The following is an 18,030-nucleotide window of genomic DNA, read 5'->3' as shown; positions in this document are numbered from 1 at the left end:
CAAAGGAACGGTACCATCGTCACTCGGTCGCATATGCTCCTAGGAATTGCGGACGATATTGATATCATTGGAATAGACCACCGAGCCGTGGAAGAGGCATTCGTGCCTTTTAAAAGGGAGACAGCAAGAATTGGTCTCACAATCAACACCAACAAGACGAAGTACATGATAGCTGGAAGAATACGTGGGTCCAACAGTTATGTTGGTGGTGAAGTGGTGATAAATTTGAAGTAGTGGAAGAATTTGTGTACCTTGGAACTCTAGTGACGTGCGATAATAATATTACCCGCGAGGTGAAAAGGCGTCTTGCAGCTGCGAATAGGAGTTTTTACGGATTTCGTAGCCAACTGAAGTCCCGTAGTTTGCAGACGAAGACAAAATTCGCGTTGTACAAGACATTGATAGTTCCGGTTGCCTTGTACGGCCATGAAACGTGGACGTTCAAGGAAGTTGATCGTAGCGCGTTCGGTGTCTTTGAACGTAAGGTGCTGCGAACAATACTCGGCGGTAAAGAAGAAAATGGCATCTGGCGGCGTCGCATGAATCACGAGTTATACCAAGTATATAAAGGAGTGGATATTGTCAAGCTAATAAAATAGGGCAGGCTGCGGTGGGCTGGTCATGTGACACGAATGCCGGAAGAACGACAGGCCAAGATAATATTCAGTAGAGAACCAGGAAGAGGCCGACGACTCCGTGGCAGTCCGCGTACACGATGGCTGTTTGCAGTGCAAGAGGACCTAAAAGCACTCAATGTTCAGGGTGACGAAGAGATTGACCCAGGACCGGGTCCAGTGGAAGAGAATTCTTCACTCGGCGTAGATTCAACAAAGCGAATTGTTGCCCATCAAGTAAGTAAGTACCAACTACACTTTCCTTTGGATCCTTCGGTAATATCCTTCAAATCTTCTAAATCACCTATTATTGATTTTTATTGGTCCTCAGTCATCCTATTTCTTCTTGGACACGTCCCCATCTAAATTGTACTTTTCTCGTCATCTACTGAGAGATATTTTGAAGGTTTTCATTAGCGTCTTTTAGTATCGGCTTGTGGTACATCAAATTTGAATACGATTCAAATACTTGACACTGGTTCAACATATAATAAAAGTCGAGTCTTCGGTGTACTTGATTCATACTAAGTGAACAAAAATCTTCCAGACAATACGAGATAAACATTCACTTTTCTCGCACTTTTTTGGGTGTTACATACGCAATAAACCCGAACATTTCTGGAATTCTGGATACGTTTGAATAATTCTAAATAAAACGTTTCGTGATAGTATATATTTGTCTTTCTTAGTTTTGGTACGATTTTTTGTTCTTATCTCTATCAACATTCAATATATTATTTAGGAGTTTTCAATAAGAGTAGCAACCATAAAACATTCCTCTCGTTTGATTAGGTAATAGTACAGTAGACTTTTTGCTTTTTTCGCAGCAGTAGATAAAATTGGTACTACCCGGTTTTCAAGCCTTTGACTTGGATTTAGTTCGAAACAATGACTCAAATATACTATGTAACATGTGTGTAGGTGAAAAGATGATTTCGAATAAAAAAGACATGCAATCGTCCTACTCATGATGCCGTAGAGCGCAAATCGAGATAAAAGTGCTAAAATTCTGCAAGTGACAGGCCGGTACGACGGTGTATGCTATGCGAGCCACGTTGGACGGTGAGCTGAGGAAACTTTCGATTGCTTCCACCAGCGATTGAGCGGAGTCTATCGCTCCGACTTGATAGAAGAAGCGTAGATGAACGGTAGGTTTGGAACTGGCCGCCTGGGCCCGATTTCCGTGCGCTGAGTAACGATGATGATTGTGCAGGTGGTGGTGGTCTTGTGTGTTATCATCCGACGATGATGAACACGACTCGTTCGAGGGACTATTTCCCAACGGATAGTCCTGGAGGAGTTTTCGCAGTACGTATGCTATCGTGTTGTGGATTTGTTCTTGGTTGATTGCCTGGGCCACATGATTGTGACGTTGCATGAAGTCGTCGCCTAGTTCTGACAGTTTGGATGTCGATGAAGCGAGTGCTGAAAGAAAGGAAAATTACTCTTGTTCGATGATTGTATTGGCAAACGATCGAAACTTACTAGTCGAGACGTAGCATACAACAGCAGAGCAATTATTTTCATGATTCCACCTTCTTCGAATAGAGATTGTGTAGTCGCCAATTGAGCATCCCGTTTCTTCATCTGTTGTAACAACGGGGAATCAGAACGTTAATAACAGAATCAATTTTCGAGATGTACAAAAATTACAGTCAAATTTGTCGTTATGCGTGTGAGCCCAAACTTGCCATTCGACGAGAGCACCCCGTGGTAACGTCGGAACTACGATGTAGTCAATAATGGCATTCGCCGTTCGTCTTTCCCACTGTCGGCGGGCTTCAGTGATATATCCGGGGTTTGTTACAAAACAAATTCCCTGGAACGAAAGATGATCAATTTAGATAATATTCCAGCTTACAGTCATGGTTTGGCGAACGTACCTGCACAACATCTCGCAGCTGTCCATGGGCTTGCATCGCTTTCGCTATCCGACTAATGTGTCGAAGAGTTAATTTGCACTGCTGTTTGATGCCGCCCTCGATGATAGTCATACTGCCAGGAACCAACGCGATCTGACCCGAAATGTAGGTAATGTGACCGACCTGGAAACAAACAGGTTTACTCAAACTATATGACAAACAATTCTCCTGATTTTTCTAAACCTTGGTCGACTGGCTGTAGGTTCCAATATTCGCAGGAGCCCAGTGAGAGATGCCCTGTACGTGCATCGTGTGCCTTTTGTGTTGTAGGTCGGAAGCTTGCAAGGCACAGAAAGAAACATTTTCTTTTAAACCATAATTTAATTAAACAATCTAATTCTTACTTGATTTTTCCCGATTATACGCGACGGCTTCCAGCACAACATGACAGTTTTCTGGAAGTGGACATTCCACACACACCTTTGAAAAAGTATTAGAATGACAGCCAAATGCTAAATGAAAGCATCACTTACTCTTGTCGGTGGATTGGTGAATCCGAACACTTTGGAGTAGGTCTCGTTCAACGATGAGTATTCTCCCATATCACGCACGTACAGGGTGATATAACAAATTTGACGAAGCGTAAACGAGTTTGAGGTTATTAGGTCTACGGTCAGAGAAGATGTGTTTCATTTTATCAAACTTCGACTATACCGCTCAAGATTACCTTCTAGTGTTTTAAGTGCGAGTTCCATCGCTTGACTAGACGATTTGGCTACACCCTGAATCCCGGCTACCCACATCCAACCTTTCGAGTTGATGAACGCCCTCGGATGGTTGGTTAAGGGTTGCTTCTCCCTCTCGTACACTAACGTTCCGGAATCGCTACCATTTCCAGCGCCGTCCAAGCTCATCCGTTTGGTAATGATTTTCACCGGTGATTTTGGAAGCTTTGGTTCGACTGGAGTAAAATCTTTGGTTATGCTATTACTGCGTGAAACCCCGAGGCTGCCTTCCAACCTGCTCAGATCGTCCTTGCTGAAGGAGTTTCTCATGACCTCCCTGGCGTTGTTTTCCTTCTCTATCTGCTCCAGTTCCGTCTCGTTGAGATCCGGATCGCTTAGGTCACTGTAGCTGCTTTCGTTCAGATCGGAGATGAAATCGAGCGAGGTCTTAATTACTATATTTTCGGTTCGCTCTTTTGGCACTAGTCGGAGTTTCGTAAAGTTAAGATAGCCCACCGGACAGACCGGATCGGCGGAACTTATCACCGTCTGCACGTCGTCCACGACGATGCGGTTTTTAAACAACGGACAGTCGAGGGTGAACGTTTCGTATTCGCCTCCCTCGCCGCACACATTCAACCCGTATTTTTCCTTCATACTGAGCAGGTGAGGTTGCACCTCCTTGAGCGATTTTCCCAGATGACGATCCGGTTTTAGACCGAGTGCGGCAACCTTAATGATGATGGCGTAAACCTGACAATCGATCATCTCCTGCAGCAGTTCGGTTTGATCCCGTCGCCACAGGTAGGCCAATGAGATGAGCTGCAGCCGGTTGCAGCTGGAAGTAAATAAGATGTTTTTGTTAGAAATGACACAACAAATATTTGCGTCAGAGATTAATAACATTGTCTGATGGTTAATAGCGATTCTGTGTAATATTTTCGATCAGCACTTACACATTCTCGACTCTCACTCGCTGATAGTCGGATAGAATAGCTCCCACAGCGACAGCTTCCACGTTCTGCTCCTCCTTGACCTGCTGGAGCAGTTCGTACAGATCCTCGACTTCGTCGTCTTCCGTCGGTTCATAGTTGCCTTGGGTGTTGATTGAATTGCCTCGGGTGATCTTTCGGTACAGGGGCAATTCCATGGCTTGGGCCAGCATCTCAATGCCCTGGTGACCGACCGTCTGGTACATGTAGCTATCCAGTTCGTCTAAAAGAATAAAAGCATTATCATTATCATTGCCTTATGGTATAGGAAATCTGTCAAAATTCTTGTCGTGATCACTGAGTTTACATGAAAAGTACTCATCCGCGTTGATGTCGATTGTTAACACGAAATGATGCAAATCAACTTCGAACGCTTGCACATATCGTATTTGCCTATCAGGCTATATTATTTGCAATAGGCGATCAAATTCAAATGCATATCGCGCCAAAGTAAACGTTTCCTGTATTAATAGATTCTGAAACTACGTAAGTATTGGCAAACTCTGCTCAGCTTTGGAGTGCATGCCGTGCCCACATCTCTTTGCTCACATCCCAACTTGCGATGCTTGGATGGATAGATTGGATAGATTAACTTTGGAGCTTCAAAAGTGTCTCGAATCACTGTGATTGAATGAAGCAGATATTTTGTAGCACGTGCCTCAGTTTTGAATGATTCAGAATAGAAAATACAGTAGCATGGTCAGAAAGAAAAAAAGAAGCACGTATTATTGAATGGGACGAACGTAAACAGTCAAACGCGTCAAAGGCTTCTCCTCGATTCACGTTTGTTTTTATTTAAAAACGGGTTGCTATGGAGAGTTTTTGCTTGCGCATATGTTCGTGCATCCAGGCCACCGATCACTATCAGATTAATTTTTGTTGATGAATAGTAATTGTTAGAATTTGATTTCGCTGCTCATCCGATTAAATTGTATGTCTGTCGATTCCTTGGCTCGAAGGAGTATTAGCTGTTCCGGAAGGTGATAAGGTAAGGAGAGCGTCACACCTTACAGTGGAGTTGTATCTTGTGAGTCATTTGGTCGTCGCAGCGGTGTTGAAGTGAAAGGAATTCCAGTAAATAATAACTACAATGACACGACCTGAAACTGAATGGAACAATCCCAATAAAAGTGTTTGGAAAAATTACCGCCAGTTACCAGTAAATATTGAAGCACACCCCTGGTAATTACAGAAAATTTATTTGTCGCGCAGTTTTTTTCCATTTGCAAGTATTGAGAATGAATCCATTACCGGCAAGGACAAATTTTGGGTTACTTTTTAGGCGGTTAACGCACCGGACGTCACATTCCAGTATCGTCTACTTGAGCACCTGGAAAACCCCAAAATCTATAAGGCCGATGTACGATCTTGTATCCACGTTGAATTCGACATCGAAGGTTCCAAAATGCGATTCATGATTGCTGATAATTTGGCAATGGCAATGGGTGACCATACGTCCTGATTTCCCAGGACATGTCCTGGTTTTTAAATGACTGTTCTGGTGTTCTGGAGTGTTAAGAAAATGGCTTGATTTGTCCGGATTTTCTTCTTTAAACCTGAAAAATTCTTGTGATGTATCAGAAAAGGCCAAGTTTAATAAACCCCACATTATCGATGTGTTGGGATCAGTGATGCCACAAGTACAAATTTATCTAGAAAGGTACAGATTTTTGAAGCGTTTTTGGTACAGATTCTGTACGGTACAGATTACAGATTTTTGTAAAAAAGTACAGATTGGTACAGATTTTTTTAGATGACAGAAGAGTAAAATAATTTAACCTTGCGATGCATCCCATAATGTGCACAAAGAGCGAAACACAAAAAAAGAGCGGCACAAGAACACTGCGATGTGGAGATCACCCGCCCAAAGAGAAACTTGAAAACGAAAAAAAGAAAGAGCTGTGCACCAAGAGATGCAAAATTTCGCACATTGAGTCACCTTGAAGAGCCACTTTTTTGTGCCTCCCCTCACTGTTTGCCAAACTATTCAGATTCAGACAAAGATTGATCGGAAGAACGTTTTTAAAATGTTTTTTGGTTGTCTTCTCTGCTTCCGTGCGCATGGGACAATGATGCACACTAAAGAGCCTCTTTATTTCTACTCTTTGAGGTGTGCGGCCATGGAGTAGAATGCACACATGGGAGCAAACACATAGGAGTGAAAAGGTTTATTGTGAAAGAGAAGAGTCAAAATTTCTGGTTTGATTTCCCCAAATGAAAAATATGTATAAGAAAAATGATTTTTTCTAAACATCCTATTGTTTCGGTACAGAATCCGGTACAGATTTTTCTATAGCAGAGTACAGATAGGAAAGATTTTTCAACTCCCGGTACAGATTTAATTGTGGTTACACTGGTTGGGATATTGAGAGAAACCGAGAGAGATCGTTCGTGTGAGATACCGTGAGATTGATATAATAAATACCGCTTGCAGCGGACTCGAAGTTAGAATGTTTCTGACAGCCTAACCGTGCGTATTGATTTGTGCAGTTGATGACACCAACGGGTATAGTCTTTACAAGTGGCGACGAAGTGTAAAGTAAAGACTTGCGTGTGCAAAGTATAAAGAAAAGACAGTAAAAAAAAGTGTGTGCAGGAGGCACAGAGTGATTAAATTGTGGTGCGGCAAAGGTCGTGTGGATAAAGTTCCACTTAATCAAAAGTTGACGGTAAATGAAAGTTTAAGTGTTGAGCGCAAAGGTGCATTTAATAAAAATCATATTGTTTCCGACGGGAAAATAAGATATTGCGTGACGAAAAGATTTATAAAAAAATGACAAAAGCTTTTAGAAGTGACACAATGGTGTTATAAATTCCTTTTTCAAAAAAAAAAAAAAAAAACAAGAAAATCAGTTGAATAATTGGAAGACATTATTCCCTTTTATAAGTAATTGTTAATAAAGTTTCTTTTATTTCTTCCATTAGGTAATTGTGATTGCTCCAAAGGGAGATATTCTTTATTCGTTTCCGACCAACTCGAAGTGCTAGTGTTGCGTGAGTTGCAGTGCAACATACAACTCCGGTGCCGTTGTGACACTATTAAATTTGTTGCAACAGACTGACAGCATCCGACGGAAAGCTTCAGACGCACACACAGTTGTTGCGCTGGTTGAGAGGAGAATTTGCACCACTACAGGAGTGTTTATAAAGCTCGCTCTGCTTCTGCTGCTGTGGTGTGCGGCCGTCTGGTAGTATAAAGCTGTTCTGGTAAGCGTTTTTGATATTTCCTTTTTACTACCTGCGTTTACTTCGGTCATCTGTTGACAGTGTGTTGAATATGGCATCGAGCATTGTGGGTTCGATTGAACCATATGCGCCTGGTTCATCTTTCTCAAACTATGTTGAGCGCTTAGGTTACATTTTTCAATACAACAACGTCGCTGAGAATTCTCAGAAAGCTCTTTTTATAACCCTTAGTGGGCCAGTAGTTTTTGAGGAGTTGAAACTCTTGTACCCGGCTAGCGATTTGTCTACGCTTAGATATGCTGAAATAATTAAAAAACTGAAAGAGCGGTTTGATAAAAAGGAGTCAGATCTTATTCAGCGGTTCAAATTTTATAATAGAGTACAGGAGCCGAATGAAACGGCTGAGAATTTTGTTTCAGCGGTTAAGTTACAGGCAGAATATTGTGAGTTTGGAGAATTTAAAGATACAGCTATTAGAGACAAGTTGTTAATGGGAGTGTATGACAAAGCGTTACAACAAAAAATGTTAGGAGAAGAAAATTTAACGTTGGCTACAGCTGAGCGTATGCTAGTGAATTGGGAGCTTGCTGGGTCAAGGGCAAGAATGATATCGGGTGGTGCAAACCAGGTGGCATCTGTGAGAGGGCGTTTAGGACGGCGCGGTGAATTTGAAAATGCTCAAAGGCAAGGAAGAGACAGGAGTAGAAGCAGGTCAGGGTTTAGTAGGAATGCGAATGGGGAAAAAAATAGATATAGGAGCAGAAGTGGTTCACATGGAAGAAAATTTGGATTCGCGAAACAGAACGTGATTTGCTACTACTGTGGGAAACCGGGGCACGTTCTTAAGAAATGTTTTAAATTTATTAACAGTAAGAGAAGACCAACAGTGAAGTTCGCGGATGAACCCCACCCTGGTACTGCAGCGGGTGCGAAGCTGCAGCAGCTTTTCAGCAGGTTCAGCGTCAACCCTGATGATTCTTCGGATAATGAATCAGGTGATTTTCTTTGCATGATGGTTGGTAATAAATCTAGAATAAATCAACCGTGTCTCACAAATGTGGAGATACAGGGACGATTAATAAGAATGGAAATTGATTGTGGCTCTTCTATTACATTGATTGGAAAAGAGCTTTACAGTCGATTTTTTAAAATGCCGCTTGAAAAATGTAGAAGAAAATTAGTTGTGGTAAATGGTTCTAGTTTGTCGATTGAGGGAAAAGTTATGGTTGATGTAGTTTTGAACGGATTGCATAGGAATTTAGAAATGATTGTTTTGGATAGCGAAAATGAGTTTTTACCTTTGTTAGGTAGGAGTTGGTTGGACGAATTTTTCCCAGAGTGGCGGAAATTATTTACAGGTTCGTTGAGGGTTAACAATGTTGAGTCTTATAGAAGCGAGGATGCAGTTATTGCCGGTATCAAGGAGCGGTTTTCCAATGTTTTTCAAAGGGATTTTTCGGAACCGATCATCGGGTTTGAAGCAGATTTGGTGCTTAAAGAAGATACGCCGATATTCAAGAGGGCGTATGATGTTCCTTATAGGTTGCACGATAGGGTAATAGAACATCTTGACATGCTGGAGAAAGAGAAAGTTATAACCCCGATAAAAACCAGCGAGTGGGCTTCCCCGGTGGTAGTGGTCATGAAGAAAAATCAGGAAATTCGTCTTGTCATTGATTGTAAGGTGTCGGTAAACAAACTTATTATACCCAATTCATATCCTCTTCCAATAGCACAGGATCTTTTCGCTAGACTTTCTGGTTGCAAGGTATTTTGTTCGCTTGATTTGGAAGGAGCATACACACAGTTGTCGTTGTCTGAGAGGTGTAGGAAGTTCATGGTTATCAATACGATTAAGGGATTGTTCACATACAACAGGTTACCGCAGGGTGCGTCTTCTAGTGCGGCAATTTTTCAACAGGTTATGGAGCAGGTGTTGGCTGGGTTGGAAAATGTTTTCGTGTATTTGGATGATGTGTTGATAGCAGGGACTGACTTAGAGGATTGTCGTAGGAAACTTTTTACTGTGTTGGATAGGTTGAGCAAGGCAAATATCAAGGTTAACTGGAAGAAGTGTAAATTTTTTGTTTCGAGTTTGCCTTACCTGGGTCATATAATAACTGATAATGGTTTGCTTCCCTGTCCAGATAAAGTTCGTACAATCAGTGAAGCTGTTGCTCCAAAGAATGTCACCGAGTTGAAAGCGTTTTTAGGTTTAGTCAATTATTATGGGAAATTTGTGCCACAATTGTCTTCAAAGCTGTATTGTTTGTACCAATTGCTCAAGAAAGATGTAAAGTTTGAGTGGAACACCTTGTGTGAACAGGCGTTCATGGACAGCAAGTCGGCTTTACTGAGGGCAAATATTTTAGAATTTTACGATCCCAAAAAGCCAATAGTTGTTGTTACTGATGCGTCAGGATACGGTTTAGGTGGAGTCATAGCACATGTAGTTAACAATACTGAGAAACCAATTTGTTTTACCTCCTTTTCACTCAACAAGGCACAGCGTTCGTATCCTATTTTGCATCTAGAGGCTTTAGAACTAGTATGCACTATAAAAAAGTTTCACAAATTCCTTTATGGACACAAATTTACAGTGTACGCTGATCATAAACCACTTGTTGGTATTTTTGGAAAGGCGGGTAAGAATTCAATTTACGTTACTCGGTTGCAAAGCTACATTTTGGAGTTGTCCATTTACGAATTCGATATTCATCATAGGCCATCAGCACAAATGGCCAACGCTGATTTTTGTTCTAGATTTCCGCTAGAGCAAGGTGTACCTATAGATTGTGATAAGGAATACGTCAAAAGCATTAATTTTAGTCGAGAAGTTCCAATTGATTTTTCTAGGATTGCCATTGAAACAAAACAGGATATATTTTTACAGCGTTTGATTTCGTATCACCAGAATGGTTGGCCTGAAAGAATAGATAAGGACTTAGTAAACGTTTTTTCCAATCAACACGACTTGGAAGTAATTGATGGTTGTTTGATTTTCCAGGACAGAGTAGTAATCCCAAAGTCTATGCATAGAGCTATTTTGAAACTATTGCATGTAAACCATTCTGGTATCGTAAAGATGAAGCAAATGGCTCGTAGATCTGTGTATTGGTTTGGTATCAATGGTGCAATTGAATCCTATGTTCATTCATGCGAATCATGCAACAAGATGGCAGTGGTGCCAAAAGCTAAAATCCAATCGCAATGGATTCCATCGGTTCGTCCATTTAGTAGGATTCATGCTGACTTCTTCTACTTTGGGCAGAAGGTGTTTTTACTTATAGTAGACAGTTTTTCAAAGTGGATAGAAGTAGAGTGGATGAGAAATGGAACCGATACGAGTAAGGTTTTAAAGAAATTTGTAAGTTTTTTTGCTCGTTTCGGTCTTCCAGATGTGGTCGTAACTGATGGTGGTCCTCCATTCAACTCATCTGTTTTCGTTTCCTTTCTTGAAAAGCAAGGAATAAGAGTATTGAAAAGCCCTCCCTACAATCCTTCTAGCAATGGGCAGGCTGAAAGGTCAGTGAGGATTGTAAAGGAAGTGTTGAAGAAATTTCTTTTCGATTATGAGGTGAGGAATATGGATACGGAGGATCAAATCAATTTATTCTTGATAAATTATAGGAACACTTGCTTAGCGACGGATGGCAGCTTCCCGTCTGAGAGAGTGTTTAAATATACACCTAAAACACTTTTAGATTTAATTAACCCTAAGAAAGCTAATAAACCAAAGACAATTGACAATTCTTTTGATGATAAAAATATTGATATAAGACCATGTGATAAACCAATAGTTCCCAGTGATCCAATAGCTAAATTGACCACTGGTGATACAATATGGTATAAAAACCACAATACCAAAGATTGCTCTAGATGGATAGAAGCAAAATTTATAAAACGGTGCTCTCCTACTATTTTCCAGATATCCATTGGAAGCGTGGTGGCAAAGGCACACCGCTCGCAATTGAAAGTTCCAAAAACCAATAGGCGTTGGAATTTGACAACTTCGTGTAGGAAGGACCTTAAGCGTAGCCGATCGATTTCTGAAGATGAGTTCCTGGGATTTCCGGTCGATATGGATAATGTTGTACAGAAGAAACCAAGATCAGGCATGTCGAAGGATAATTCGAGTTTACGAAGATCAGAGAGGCTGAAAAATCGGCGTGCTAATATGAAGTTAAGAAAATGAAATAAGTGAATTTATGAAATATTTCAAATGAATTGTTAACACAGGGCGTCAAAGAACGCAATCGAAAATCAGGGTTGAAGTTAGGCTAGGAGCGTCAATGAGCGCAGTCAGAGATAAGTAAAGATAAGTTTCGTTAAGAAGAACGAGTTCGATAGCTTGAATTAAAGATTAAAGTATGAATTTATTTAGAGGGAAGAATTGTGGTGTATCAGAAAAGGCCAAGTTTAATAAACCCCACATTATCGATGTGTTGGGATATTGAGAGAAACCGAGAGAGATCGTTCGTGTGAGATACCGTGAGATTGATATAATAAATACCGCTTGCAGCGGACTCGAAGTCAGAATGTTTCTGACAGCCTAACCGTGCGTATTGATTTGTGCAGTTTATGACACCAACGGGTATAGTCTTTACAATTCTATTCATTGAATATTCCCTTTATTTATTCTGGTCTGTCACAGTTACGACGAGGATAAGTAGGCGAACTCTTGTCTGGAGTAGAACGCTTTTTGGCTGTCAGTTTTCTGCTGTGCATTTTAGTTGAAAAAACACCCTCGGTGCCGTAATTCTAATAGTGAATCATCAGTGATCTATTAGGCGCAGTTTTCCCAGGAGGACGATTTCCCACGTGATGCCAACAAGAGACTATTAGTTGCTTTGTTTGATCTGCCGGTTTTTAGGGACTGCTTCTGCGTGCTGGTGTGAAGCCCAGACGGCAGTTCGGATGTCCCTCGTCGACTATTAGGAAACCCACGTGTACCAGCATTCCGCCGGAAATTGTGGAGACACCACGGCACAGTGGTCGGAAACGCCAAAAACGTGTTCATATGAATATTCCCCATAATCCGATAACAATTTAAATTAGGCATGGCTTACTATGATCGAACTAAAAAAATAACTTTTTATACTGACGAGGTAGAAAGTTGGTGTCTTCGACAAAGTTTTAGGAATGCTCGTAGTGAAGAATTTTGTTGAAGAACTGGATCTTGTAGGGCTAAAGGTTATCGATTTATAAGGCGTTCTCTATGGCAACCCCCTTAATTCTAGTTTTTTTTAATTTAACTTTTTTCGTTGTGGCTTTTCATGTAAACTATGTTCATCTACTGTACGTAACTTCGCGTGCAATTCGATTTTATAACCGTGTCCATCGCGCGGGGTCCGTGAATTTGATACTTAATTTTCGGTGTGCGGTTCAGATGCTAGTAGAGAATGAGTTTACATCGCGAGAGTTCTCCGTGATGATACCATGAAACGTGTTGTCTAGTGGATATAGTCATAGTCATATTTTTATTGGTCCATCTGAAGGCCTAGATCCATGGATGCTAGGGTCGAGAGTAGGGATTTCCGGATGTAACTGATCATTGATCGCGCGAACACGAGTGTTTGTAGGCTCAGTCTTGCGACCGAGGTTGTAAATTTATAAGTGTTAAAACGTTCGCATAGTCTCTGGGGTGTTCTCCTGTTTGTGAAATCGCGGGCGTATGTGTGCGTGGATGATCGCGAAATAGTGGAGCGTTTGTACGTCAACGTGTTTGTCGCTTGCGCTAGCGTATGTGTAGCTTCGCGTGCATACATTAGATTTTATAACCATGTGGCCATTTACATATTCGCGTGTTTTCTTGAATCATCTTGCACGGACCGCGAATCTGATATTTAATCTTTAGTATGTAGTACACATGCTAGAAGAGAGCAGTGTTGTCATAATCATAATCAAAAAATTAAAAATCAATGATCACCGTCGAAAAAAATCATCGATGATAATCGTTTTCATTATTACCACCTGACATCACAAACCTTATAACTTGATATACAGAGAGCGATATTGATCTAGTATTCTCGTTTTCAATTTTATGTGCCTGTTGTCACCCATAACTGTTCACGCAACGGTAACCAAAATAAAATCATCACGTGATTGCTACACATTTGAGTAGAAGAAATTTTATTGAAAAATCGTGAACAAATTTTCTCACCGTTGGATGATCTGTCTCTGGCTAAACGCTCTCATCGTATTTTGTAGGCTCTATTAGTAGAAGACACAGCTAATGACATTTTCGTTTTTGACAATGCACTACACTGGTGTAGTCGGTGTTACACTCACTCAAACTCCCTAAAGCAGAGAAACCGTGTGAAGTTTCCGGGTTTCTAGTGTTTTGGCGGCTTCGGCGATCACGATGTAAGCCCTGTTGGTCAACTAAAATCCTAACACTCAAACATGTTTAATAGTATAGGGACATGTACTATTTGTACTAACGTTAAATTAATATTTTGGTTCGCTGCATACGAGAATATTTTTCCCCTAAACAAATGTGTTGGGCTCTAATCAACTTCCCGCATCTCCCTTTATATCTAGCTCTAGTTGTTCAATCGCAGCTACTGCAAAATGGCAAACGAAACTGATATAGCAGTTTATGCGCATAATAAAATCATCAATATCATACATCATTGATAATTGGTGAGATTGATTTTCTCTTTAGATGATTTTATGAGTGCGTGTGAAAGAAAAACTTATCACGATGATGAGATCGAAGAAGGCGTAATGGATTTCACATTTTCATTGTATTGCTAAACTCATCCGTGATTTTGCTGATAATAAATATCGAGTAAGAGAATCAGTAGTAATTTTATGCGTTACCGATTTTTGATTTTTTGATAATTTCCCAACACTGGAAGAGAGTAAGGTCGATGACATGCTTACGCGGTGTACGATGCAGAAACGGTAAGCGAAGCGAATACGTTTGAACTATCCCTATGCAGTGTGCGTGTAGAACGCGTAATCCTGTCATAGTAAAGGCGGATCGTGGCGTCGGCTAACGCGACAAAACACTATGTAAAGTGCTCAGCCGCGTTCGAAAACGCTTCGCTTTCCGCTTCAGTATATCATCGGCCTAAGTCAACCATAGCACTAAAGTTCCCGGTCATGTCGCCATGGAACGTCTAGTGAATGAGTCTAGGCTGCTAGGACCGAGGGTAGAGACTCCCGGATGTGACCGACTCATGATCGCGCGAGCACCACTGTAAATTTATAAGTGCTAAAACGTTCACTCAATTACCGGGGTGTTTTTAATGTTGGCGAGATCGCGAACGTTTGTATGTGTGAATGATTACAATTGCATGTTCGTGTTTGTGACCAAGTTTGTGTTATTGCGAAGGCTACGAGCGTTTGTACATTTGGGATGGGAGAGACTGTGATAGTATATGATAGAATATGCATTCTATTGTGTTAGTGAATGAATCTAATTGAAGATATAGTAATAAAAGGCAAAATAACATGGCGGATAAAGAAAAAAAATGAAAGAAATTATGTGGAAGCGTATAAATTGATCGATATTATTTTTGGTATACATGAGTACTGAAAAAGTAAATATCGCTTGGAAAGTATGGTTTTACGTAGAGATTTATCGCCACATCCTAATAACTGTGCCTTTGACGTGTGTGAAGCAAGCCGCCAAAAATACGCCCGTTCGTTCTGCTTAGCACCTGCATCTCCATCTGGACCTGAGTAGTTGATGCAACACTTTCACGGATGGTGGAGAATGCTTCACAGTAATCCCATGAATTAATTTCATGTCATTTTTCAATGCCTATATATTTTTCCCAAATATTCTCATTTTTGTAAATACGTGCCCGAATCAAAAATATTTTTTTTTTTTTTTGCATTTTTACGTCATTTAAGGTTGGACAGAGAATGGGCAAAAATCGAAAACGAAAAAAGCAGTTTTTTTCCACACCTTGTGTTAGATCTTCATAAAAATCAATCAGCTTATGTATTCTCTGTTCAACCTTAATTAGCTACAGATTACTGGTTAGGAAAAGTTTTGAAAATTTAGAGTCATAGTACTCAAGTGAGAGCAAGGATGTGAAGTATACAGATCGAAAAACTAGAATGTTGGTTCTTATGGTAAAGAGGGACAAGTCTGTCCTTACCAGAAGGCATATTGGTGGTGTCGCCGATACCCCTTGTTGCGGCGCGTCACTGGTGAACCAAATGTCCTATCCCTCGCTATCTTAACGTCACGACCGGCCAGTGCGAGAACTTTGACAGACGGAATCATCAAAACAACACAATAGGTCAATTAGTCAGCAGAATTTCGGTGATTTAGCTAGTGAAGTGATAAAAATATTCCCAACCCACGTTCAGTTCGCACAGTTGCAGTAACCCCAAGAGTTAAATTTGTAGAATAATTAAGTTAGACTTTAATTTCCGTAACAGCCACGCAGTAAGTGGAAACCTAAGGAGGGAACAGAAGAATCAAGGTATTATTATAAAACTACACACTTTATATACTAGAAGCTATATACTTACCCATATGTACCGCTAAAACCTAACCTAAATTCACCATCGTCATTGTAGAAAAACCTAAAATCAGCAATCCACAGTACAGTAAGAACCTGAAATACTAGAAAACACTGAAAATGTAAGAAACTTACCTTTATACTTACCTACAATTGCGACTAATTAAAATTAATAAATTGCAGCCTTTTAGCTGTGCAGTAATCAACTAAAAGAACGGTGTTTGTTCCGACTTCGGGAACATTCTAAAAGGATTTTTATCCTAAGTTGGATGATTGATTGCTACCCTTGGAAGTTCCTCCAACCGATATCCTGTAACCGGGAAAAGATACACCGCCGGGAAACGAGCCAATCTATAAGGTTTGAGAGTGCATTGGTTTTGATCGTTTGAGTAGAACTGTTGACAATTAGTCCCGTCATTCAGTCGCGAGTCCCGTATAGTTTCCCAACCGAGCTGGTGTAAATTAACACAGTAAAGTTGCTCCGTTTCTCGAGATGTCAGAAGAACGTGACAATAGGAAACCGGAAGGCAATGACAGGCACTGTAAAAGGTGCGACCGTGCCGATGCGGATGACGATATGGTGTGTTGCGATATGTGCGAGTCGTGGATCCATTTCCAGTGCGCCGGTGTCAGCGAATCCATTGCTGAACCGGATAGAAGTTTTAAGTGTAGCAATTGTCTGGCAGACTGGGATGGTGCGTCGAAGTCGGGTGTGTCATTCAACGAGTCGTCCGTCAGCAAGAGCAGTCGAGCGTCGCAGAGGTTGCATCTCAGTTTACAACTTCTAGAAGAGCAACGGAAGCTGAAAAAGATGCGTGCGGAAGAAGAAATTAAAACCAGGAAAATGGAAGAAGCAGCCAAATTGAAGGAAATCGAAGAGGAACAGGAATACTTGAAGCAGAGATACGATTTACTGTTGCAAATCGGCGATGAAAATGATTCGGCAAGTAGGAAAAGCGGAGTCAGTGTCAAAAAGAAGCGCGAACAGATGGAGAACTGGCTTAATAAGGGAGCACAAGTAGACGAGGTTGGTAAGTTGAAATCAACAGCGTCTGAACAGAAAGCTACCCTGTCAGTACCGGCTGTTAGCAAACAGGATCGCGTAGTAGTAGTACCAACAACAACAATCTCTGTTTCGAACAAGCTTGCTTCCTTGAATTCGGATAAGCTTCATCCTGATCCGACTATTCCAGTTCCTGGTGGGAGTGTCAGTGCTTTGACTAAATCTTTCGAGTCGTTGGTCGTATCGATGCCAGAAAAAGCGACCTCTACAGTTCCAGGAATAACAGGGGATGCAGTAGGTGGAAGTGTAGTCACGTCGGTCTTCCACGCGCCGACGAGTGCTGCATCGACAATCGGGCCCATGTTGACAGTTCCTAAAGTGACTCTTGCAGGAGTTCGAAATTCTCTGGTTTGTCCTGGTACAGCACCGGTTTACTCGTACCCAGGAACGACCGTCACACTGTCGAGTGTAGCCGAGAGGGTTCCGGCGATGCCGTATGTTTCTAATAGTTTTTATGGAAACCAGGAACAGTATCTGACTACAGTCGCGTACAGTTCGTCACAGTTGCCAACTTCGATTAATACCGATCCACTATATATCGTTCCAAAGAATCCTCTTGGCTCTTCTGCTGGCCAGTGGCAGTATGACAGTGTCGTACCACGGAATCCAATCTTAATACCAAAGTCCAGAATTTCAAATAATGTAAATATACACACTGAGTATCCGAATCCGCTTCCACCGACAAGTGTTCCGTATCCCGGGCTGAGGCCGGAAATCGTACCCTCGATAGTACCACCATCTTTAGGATTCCACGGGAATGGGAACAGTCTTTCGGCCAGTGTAGGGCCAAATAGTGCGCAATTAGCAGCTCGACAAGTAATGCCACGCGAATTGCCGAGGTTTAGCGGGGATCCTCAGGATTGGCCTATGTTCCACAGTTCTTTCAAAAACACGACGGAGGTCTGCGGATATTCCGACGCTGAAAATCTAGCCAGATTACAGCGTAGTTTGGGAGGGGCAGCACTGGAAGCAGTTAGAAGTCGCTTACTCCTGCCAGCATCTGTACCCTACGTGATGGAAACGCTACATAAGCTGTATGGTAGACCAGAGATTTTAATAAGTTCTCTTCTGAAGAAGGTGAGAAATGTTCCGCCGCCAAAGT

At 41.4% G+C, this 18,030-nt stretch overlaps 1 protein-coding gene across 1 annotated transcript in view; it reads right to left on the bottom strand.

The window, feature by feature from the left end:
- Positions 1-1,272: 1,272 nt before the first annotated feature.
- Positions 1,273-18,030, bottom strand: part of LOC131685896 (uncharacterized) — a 31,809-nt gene continuing 15,051 nt past the window's right edge. Inside the window, exons 2-10 of the mRNA XM_058969917.1 lie at positions 4,158-4,416; positions 3,204-4,039; positions 3,010-3,143; positions 2,881-2,956; positions 2,720-2,814; positions 2,498-2,659; positions 2,268-2,433; positions 2,100-2,201; positions 1,273-2,039 (exon numbers count right to left, since the gene is read on the bottom strand). Coding sequence (XP_058825900.1) covers positions 1,576-2,039; positions 2,100-2,201; positions 2,268-2,433; positions 2,498-2,659; positions 2,720-2,814; positions 2,881-2,956; positions 3,010-3,143; positions 3,204-4,039; positions 4,158-4,416 — 2,294 coding nt within the window. The 3' untranslated portion in view covers positions 1,273-1,575. The remainder of the gene's footprint in view (positions 2,040-2,099; positions 2,202-2,267; positions 2,434-2,497; positions 2,660-2,719; positions 2,815-2,880; positions 2,957-3,009; positions 3,144-3,203; positions 4,040-4,157; positions 4,417-18,030) is intronic.

This window comes from Topomyia yanbarensis, chromosome 2 (genome assembly GCF_030247195.1).
Source record: "Topomyia yanbarensis strain Yona2022 chromosome 2, ASM3024719v1, whole genome shotgun sequence".
NCBI lineage: Eukaryota > Metazoa > Arthropoda > Insecta > Diptera > Culicidae > Topomyia > Topomyia yanbarensis.
This window is presented reverse-complemented; position numbering and strand designations above follow the sequence as displayed.